This window comes from Conger conger, chromosome 5, assembly GCF_963514075.1.
Source record: "Conger conger chromosome 5, fConCon1.1, whole genome shotgun sequence".
NCBI classification, from domain to species: domain Eukaryota; kingdom Metazoa; phylum Chordata; class Actinopteri; order Anguilliformes; family Congridae; genus Conger; species Conger conger.
The window spans coordinates 15,841,423-15,850,447 of record NC_083764.1 but is presented as its reverse complement, the minus strand read 5'-3'; the positions used below and the strand labels follow the sequence as shown (position 1 = coordinate 15,850,447).

Here is a 9,025-nt window from a genome sequence, read left to right as displayed (position 1 = left end):
ACTGTATACTATTGCTTATTATCCCAGCAAAGACTACACAACTAGTTATAAAACAATAACAGTTTGTTATCGGTAGCAACAAGCAAATTAGCTGTAGTTTGCTTGACAAATTTACAAATATCCACTTACGATAAAATATAGGCAATACGAACATAGTAGCGATTGCACAAGTGTTGTGCTTCAGGTGGATATTTGTAAAATCGGGAAGCTAAGTAGTAATAACTCATTTGCTTGTTGTTACTGATAGTGAACTGGTCTTGTTTCCTAACGAGATAAGCAATTGTGTATAGTTTCAGTGATCACTTGTCTAGAGTGCAGTTTGGGCAGCTACACGTTCATTTTATTTCTTTACGTGTTCAATCATGCGTGTTTAGCTAAACCTTTATTTGTCTCAAACTGTAAATTGCATTGGTTGTGGCACACTATCATATCTTCATTATATATCCAGCTAGTTCCATAGCCAAATAAGTTGCTTGCTCATAATATAGTTGGTTAGCTAAAGTGAAAACTTCAAAAAGAGAAAACGTATAAATAGTGTTGTGCAGCACACTAAAGTGAACATTTCACAAATTCACCTGTTCGGCGAACATTTTCTTACTAGAACACTACGAAAAGATGGCAAGCTTTGTCGTGTTTCTCACTGTTAACTTTCCAAAACGTGCATGTTGTGGTTTGAGGGTGTTTGTTGCTGCAATTCCACTCTTGACCGTTAGGAATTCTATTGTACCATTAAGGATTTTCAGATGTCCTCATACATTAAAGTGAGTTCATACCACTTCAGATTACAGTTAATCTGACCAGAAAAATCTAACATTACAATTTGAACAAACAAGTGTTAACTTTGTTACGCATTTGTCACTAATGTACAGCTACTGCAGCCAATGTAAAAAATAAATGATTAACATTAGCTCACCGGTACAAACATTAATTTAACATTAAAGTCAACAAATATTAACAAAAAAAGTGACCAGGGTTTATTGTGTCGGGAACTTGTGAGGGATAGAGTGAGGTTTCAGATCAGTTTGCTTAATTGTTTTCACCCACCCCCACAAGACTCGGAGAAAGTGCTAATGTGTGTAGCTATGGCCTGCTATTCATCTGAAGAACTGTAGATGTCAATGCTCTCGTTAGCTTCCCCACCATACTGTTACAGGAATCACCATTTATCATGTCACTTTATGCTCAATTATACAACGGATAGGTCCGATCCATTGTCTCTATTGGTCAGTCTGTGTTCCAGCCGTGCCAATATCCATGATATACACACGGCTAAATGGAATGTTCACACATCTTGTAATATTACTCCACGTTTGTAGATGACTGTTACCTACTTTTGTCGAGGACCCGGCCCTAAGCCCGCCTGATGAGAGATTGGCACCACACGCCATTGAGGTGGTAGGAAGAACGCCCCTTAAGAGGAAAAATATGTGGTTCAGAGCAAATGTGCAGCCCTACTTGTCAGCAGAGGAGTCTGAAGTCGGAGGACTTAGATTTAGGGTACTAAGGAGCAAGGCTAAAGGTCTGACTGAGGCCATGCGTAGAATGTGTTCCAGCATGACCTTGGAGGAGACTCAACATGGCAAACGGGCGGTTGGTGACCCAGGGGGTCTGGCTTTCACAGAAACGGTGAATATAATAACATTCTTGTATAATATTGTTATTATAATACCGAAAGAAGATTAAGAGGCTTTAAGGGCCTCCCTGATTATAGCACTGACAATTTGTCGGATAGATTCAAAGGACTGACTGTAGAGGAGTTGGGGATGAATTACACTCGGCTATTAATTGGATGTCCTTTGTAGATCCCTTAAGGCGCCACAAGAAAGAGCACCTGAAGAATGTATTGAGCTGGTGAAGGGCACTTACTGCTGGCTTGTATGAAGTCAAAGTGTGGAGAGAGTCCAAGAGAGACTATGACAGTCAGGCAGATAACAGTGATGAATAGGCTCATTAAATAAGTTGCAAGAGCTAGTGTTGTCCCACTCGGTATAATGGGGATATTTCTGGATGAATTTGTTAACAGTATAAGTACACTTCTGTACAAGTTTCAGGATATATAAGGAGGTTTTAGATGTTAAAAAAGGCTCTTAGGACTTTGCTTGATGAGGAGGGCAGGACGGTGCGAGACGGCTATATTTAGGGCATGGGTGGTAATTATATTTTGTATTACTTATAAGGTAGAAGGTAGCATTGTTAGGTGATTTAAAGTTATAAGTTTCCTTTCATTTTTATGTCTTTTATTTTTCAGTAAGATACTATATAAGGTAGGAATAAAGTAGAAAAGTTTAGGGGTGTTCGTGCCCACAATATTCTAGGAATAGTTATGTTTATCTCCCTGAAGGGGGAGCTATAGGATAAGGTAAAGGCCAAAGAGGATGGATATTTGAAGGGTGTATCTTGACATTAACATCTGGTGGAAAGGTGAATTAGAAAAACAAAGGGGTTATATGAACCTTATGTGAATCACGTAAAGGCACCGGTATACAGTTGAAAGAATATAAAGCAATGTATGTGATTAGCTAACTGAAAGATGATATTTAACCTGTGAGCTGTATAACTCTATTCTTTTGATTATAATAAAGTATATCTGACTATAATCATATCTGAGAGAGGGTGAATTAATAAAGAAAGGGTCTTTTAGAGGAATACAATGAATACAGGATATCATATAACAGCGTTGCATCACACCACTTCACTGGGCTGGAAGTTCAGTAGAACTTACTAGTTCTCCAGGACGTTCGAAAGTACTTAAAGGAAAAGAGAGTTTGTCTCCGAGCCACCTCCTCGTGGGGTACTGCTCGTGGGAACGTGAGGTCTGAGCTCGGCACGGGGTCCGGGCTCACAACACTTTGTACCAAAATTAACATTGTAATCATTTCGCCGCAAGTACTCTAACGTAACCAAAGTAAAACACTATGAGTTATTTAAAAGTATTCTCCTTCTTGGGGATTTGGAAAGGAGTAGGAATGAAGAGAATAACTAACAACTAAGTCAACATTCTCGGATCGAAATACCAGCAAGACCTCCAAACCCCGGCGAAGCAAATGATGACTCGGTCATAAAGATGCTATGAGTTATTTCAATAACTGCCCGTTATCTGACAGTGTCCAGATAAACATCTACAACAAAGATAAATGACTTGTGTGCCAGTGTCGTCAGGTATAACGTAAGGAAGCTAGCTAGCTAACGTTAGCGCAGTGGGGATACATTATTGCAAGTAGCTAACATTAGTACCATTGCTTAAGTAGTGGGGATAATAACCTTAGCAATACCGCTGCTTGGCAACCAATAAACTACTGTTCAGCGGAAGAATACATTTACCATAAAACATCCATCCATCCATCCATCCATTATCTTAACCCGCTTATCCTGAACAGGGTCACGGGGGGCTGGAGCCTATCCCAGCATACATTGGGCGAAAGGCAGGAATACACCCTGGACAGGTCGTCAGTCCATCGCAGGGCACACACACCATTCACTCACACACTCATACCCACAGGCAATTTAGACTCTCCAATCAGCCTAACCTGCATGTCTTTGGACTGTGGGAGGAAACCGGAGTACCCAGAGGAAACCCACGCAGACACGGGGAGAACATGCAAACTCTGCACAGAGAGGCCCCGGCTGACGGGGATTCGAACCCAGGACCTCCTTGCTGTGAGGCGCCATAAAACATAGTTCCATTAAAAATACATTCATTTAAAGTTTGTGTTGTCTTTATTTTGTGAAAATTTGAAAGATGATGTGGTAACCATTGTTTAAAATCTTGAACCCATGGTATATCGAGGATATTGGCACAGCTAGGGGGTGTAATGGCACCCCAAAGGCTTCGCATCATGCCTAACCACCCTGCTAGCTGTGCCGATATCCATGATGTACCACAGGTTCTCGTTCTACACTTAATTGTAACCGATAAGCATCGTTGCATCTCATTTTAAAATATTGTGCATTGGAAACGTAAATAATAATAGTATTAGGAAGCATTACAGTTTCACTGAAAAAAAAAAAACAACGTAATCACAATTGTGTAAAATGATCTGTATAAATTATTGTTGCAATTAATTATGTAATGATTACTTAAATAACTTGCTCATTATTAATAGCTTATTATGTCATGTGTTTTAACAAGTCTGCATGCTGTGGAAGGCTTGACTCCCAATTATACATGCAGTGGGTTTTCTTAAAGCCACTTGATGCTAAGACCCTCTTTAAATGCTTCTTATGATCACTCTTAAAATAGTGTCACGAAAGTGTCCATTTACTGTACACTCTTAAGTTACGAGCAGTGGAGAGCACTCGTTTGCAGCAAAGTACCTCTTTAAAATCCTGACAGCAGCCGCCCGCTCTGGCAGCACACACAATATGCGTGTGCTGTCGTTGCATATAATCGCATCCCACAATAGGCTACAAAGTTGATTCTGCCCAGGTATTCATAGTATTACGATGATGTCACTTGAATAGCTGGAGGCCATATTGTACCAATAGCCTAACCGCTCACTAACACAAAACTGCCCACCACTATGTGGAGTAGAATTAGAAACATGTAAAATGATTGATTTTTCTATTCACCTTTTTCTTTGAAAATGGTCACAACGTGAAAGAGAATGAGGGAGAGGAATTTAATAAACCAGAGAGATTTCCTGCCTTCACAAAGCAGTAGTATCAGGTGGGGGTTGAGCGGAGAGCCAAGTGCGACCGAATAAGAACCTTTCCTAGATCCCAGGGGCGGAGTGTAGGGATTTGTAGAACAGAAAATAAAATATACTCCCGAAACAGGGGGGAGGAACGAAAACAAACCCGAAGGCGATTCTTAATAGGAAACACAAATGGAGCCCAAAAAACGGCTGAGGAAAATAAAACAACCCTCTGAAAACAGGGCGAGTGTTCCAACCAGTATTAGTGCTTAAAAGGAGAGCACTGAGAATTACCAACCGAGAGTTCAGAAATAAAAATACAACCTAGCGAAAAACAGCTAGGCATGAAACAAAAAAACCATGAGGCGCAGCTCAGGAATAAACACAAACAAAAATACAATAACCGGGGACACCGTCCTTCTACCGTCGGCTCACACGAGCCCCAAACAAAATAGAAAACCCTTAGGGAAGGCGTCGGTGTCCTACTCAACTAAACCAAACGCCTTCCTTACCTTTTTCTCTTTTAGATTGTATGGCTTAGAAAAATCCAGAGAGTGGAAGTGGTCACAGGCGAATGGTCGAAAACACAGAGGCAGTCCAAACAGAAACGATATCCAAAGGAAAATCCAATTAGCCAAAGGGAGTCCAAATACTACAGGTCAAGTAAGAACAAACAGGAAATCCAAAAGGCAGAGGTTGAAAACAATACCGGTCGCACAGGAGATCAGACAGAAATAAACGCTGGGAGTATGGCAAACACACATGGCATTCTGGCAAGGAACTATGCAAACAAATGGGATTTTATACACAGGTAATGAGAGCCCTTGAGCAAGGACCTTAACCCTGCATTGCTCCAGGGGAGGATTGTCTCCTGCTTAGTCTTATCAACTGTACGTCGCTCTGGATAAGAGCGTCTGCCAAATGCCAGTAATGTAATGTAATGTAATGTAATGTAAAACGTTGATTTCAAGCAATTTAAAGTCTGTTGACAGTCTTCAGTCCACCTCTCCTAAAAGCTGTCTGGCTCTGGTTTTAGCTTTGTTAGAACTCTCCTTTCAACAAATACGATACGAGATTCAGATAGATTCAGACATTCTAATTTGTGAACAGATGAATTATTTTTGCTTTTGCTCAGTCGATGAATGGTTTAAGAGATTACCCTCATTTTACCATTCAGATTCAGATATCTATCCTAGATAAGCTAAAGATTTTGAAAGAAAGTGCATTTAGATGTTGATAGTTTCAATCCATATTCAGAAATGCATTGTAAAACAGTCATTAATCTCTCCATGTTGTTCAAGAGTTTCAGAGAAGATTTTCAAGTCATCAAGAAAGGCAACAATTTGATTGCAGTCATGACTCACTCCATTGGAATGTAACAGGTTAATTTAAAAGGTTGGAGTGTTAACATTACATTCTAAGCAAAATAGGAAAACTTAAGAATCAGTGGTGCATTTCTCTGTTGAAATTTGCAGCTTTTTACCTTTTTCATGACTCATTTATCCCAAATAATTAAAAATAAATGTAAATGTTCTGATGTCACTTGGAGCTGTTGGAGAGTCAGACACATCGCAGTGTCATCATCTCTCTTCATAATAGTTGAGTGCACACATCTGGGATTTTATTCCTTCAAGTAAATAGATGTTTTTGAACACCACCTGATGTAAAATGACACTGAATCTCAAAACCAAGTAATTGAATGTTAACAGTGCAATTTCTTCACACTTATAATCTTGTTCTCCTGGTTAGAAAAAAGTTAATGTTAATTTGACATTCAAATAAGTGATGTCTGCGCCCTGAGAGTTTGTTAACCTTAACAAAAATTATAGTTGTTCCAAGAACAAGAGGTGACTTGAGTCATATTGCTTGATATCCATTACACAATATATGTATACATTGTGTAATATACTGTAGATATACACTCAACAAGCACTTTAGTAGATATGTATTAGACTTATTTCTTGGTCTTCTACTGCTGTAGCCTATCCACTTAGAGTTATAATGTGTTCTGTGTTCAGAGATGCTGAACTGTCTGCAGAACTGCTGCTCACTGGAATTTATTTTTATTTTTTTGCATCATTCTTTGCAAACTCTAGAGACTAGTGTGCGTGAAAATCCCAGGAGATCAGCAGTTTCTGAGATATTCAAACCACCCTGTCTGCCAACAATCAGTCCACAGTCAAAATAAAACAATTTCCCATTGAAGGTACAATAGGTAATTTTGGACTTCTAATGGCCAAGAGAGGAATAGCAGCTTCAAACACCTTCAAACCACAACACCCTCCCCCTTCTCTGTAAACGCGCTGAAGTTGAAATGCCATTGGCTGTGGCAATTAGAACCAATTTTCAACCAATGAGCTTGAATTATTGTGCAGCTATACAATGTTTTGGTACAGAGTATCGGGCCATCAACTGTATATTTTGAAGCCCGAATTTAAGGACTATAAACACAGGCAGAGGGTGAGTCAACATATCAGTGAGCCTGTTTCAGTGAAAGGAAGGGATATACAATGGTCTTGTAACAATGTTTTAACAAAAATATTACTGTACTTTAACTGAAGCTCCTGACCCGTATATACACGATTGTATGCATTTCACTGCTGCCACACAATTGGCTGATTTGATAATTGCATGAATAAGTAGGTATGATAATAAAGTGCTTGGTGAGTGTATGTTGTGAGAGATATATATAAAATTTTTGTATTTCGTTATTTTTCTTCACAGGGTACAACATGTCATCTGCATCTTTCCAAGGAATAGTACGCCCTTTTGTAATTGCAGTTCTTACACTGGGTTGTTTTGGGATTTTATTTTATACTTATTTCAAGATGCCCACAACCGAGCGGGCAAGTCCAGCACCTGCACCAATGTTGAAATACCTGAATAATGGTTCCAAAGAGGAACAAGAGGATCAAGCCGAGATTCCTGTTTCTAAAAAGGAAGTAGACCAGAATATTGTTTCCAAACAGGATGAAGCGGAGATTCCTATTTCCAAAAAGGATGAAGACCAGAATATTGTTTCCAAACAGGATGAAGCGGAGATTGCTGTTTCCAAAAAGGAAGAACACCAGACTATTGTACTAATCTGGATGTGGCCATTTGGCAGTGCCTATGATCTCAGCTCCTGTAGTGCTCTGCTTAACATTGATGGCTGTTACCTAACAGCAGACCGAAACATGTACAGCAAGTCAGATGGGGTTATCTTCCATCACAGAGACATTCACTGGGATTTATCCAACATGCCACATTCGCAGCGCCCATCATTCCAAAAATGGGTGTGGATGAACCTAGAATCACCCACAAATACAGGAAGGAATCCTGCTCTCAAAAGCCTGTTCAATCTGACTGTGAATTACAGGCAGGATGCTGATATTGCAATGCGTTATGCGACAATTGTTAAAACTGAGGAGAATAACTTCAAAATACCAAGCAAAAACAAGTTGGTGTGCTGGATTGTGAGCAACTGGAACCCAAGTTACAGAAGAGTGGCATACTATTATGAGTTGAAGAGACACATTGATATAAATGTCTATGGACGGGCCTTTGGGAGACCAGTCAGAGGTGAAGACTTTGATGCCACAATTGCCAGTTGTAAATTCTATCTGTCATTCGAGAACTCAATCCACAAAGACTACATCACTGAAAAACTGTACAACCCAATGTCCGTTGGCACAGTGCCAATTGTTCTTGGGCCATCAAGACAGAACTATGAGAACTTTGTCCCAGGTGATTCCTTCATACATGTAGATGATTTTCCCTCCCCCCAAAAGCTGGCTGAGCACATCCGGTTCTTAGACAAGAACGAAGACATGTACCAACGATACTTCAACTTTCGTAAACAGTTTGAAGTAAAGAAGACTTCTGCATTTGTCATAGGCGCATGTCTTGCCTGTAATTATATTAGGACACACTTCAATGAATACAAAGTTATCAATGACCTTAACACATGGTTCTGGGGATGATAAAAAGCACAATATGTGGAATTTGGTGAAAGCTGCCTTTTTACCACACACCCAGTGCTTGTGGAGTGAAGGACGTCCATTCCTCATGTTTTTTTTTCCTAATTTCAGAATGTAAAAATATTTATTTCTCCTGTAATATGCTGCACACAAATGAACTACCAGATTCAGAATTTATCACAATTTAATTCGCATATTTTAATTAATTTGACTCTTATGTTGACATGATGGGTATGTAAAAGTATAGGAGGGAGAAAACTATGTACTCATGGATGGAATAAAGAATGTGGTGAATTATTACAGATCAGCTTGCCTATACAAGTGTCTGGATCACAGAGGGGCCATAAGATCATAAGATTGCCTTGTGTATGTCATAGATTGTAATAGCACTTATGTCGATACTGTAGTACTCGGGGTATTCCAGCTGCCAAC

General features: G+C 39.6%; 1 protein-coding gene across 1 annotated transcript; it reads left to right on the top strand.

The window, feature by feature from the left end:
- The first annotated feature begins 7,462 nt into the window (after positions 1 to 7,462).
- Positions 7,463 to 8,596, top strand: LOC133128290 (4-galactosyl-N-acetylglucosaminide 3-alpha-L-fucosyltransferase 9-like). Its single transcript, XM_061241677.1, has one exon. The coding sequence runs from the start codon at positions 7,463 to 7,465 to the stop codon at positions 8,594 to 8,596; it is 1,134 nt and encodes a 377-aa protein (XP_061097661.1).
- Positions 8,597 to 9,025: the final 429 nt, after the last annotated feature.

Bases quoted from the DNA above. Each gene is read 5' to 3' on its own strand.
- LOC133128290 (XM_061241677.1), top strand. From the start codon at position 7,463: ATGCCCACAACCGAGCGGGCAAGTCCAGCACCTGCACCAATGTTGAAA.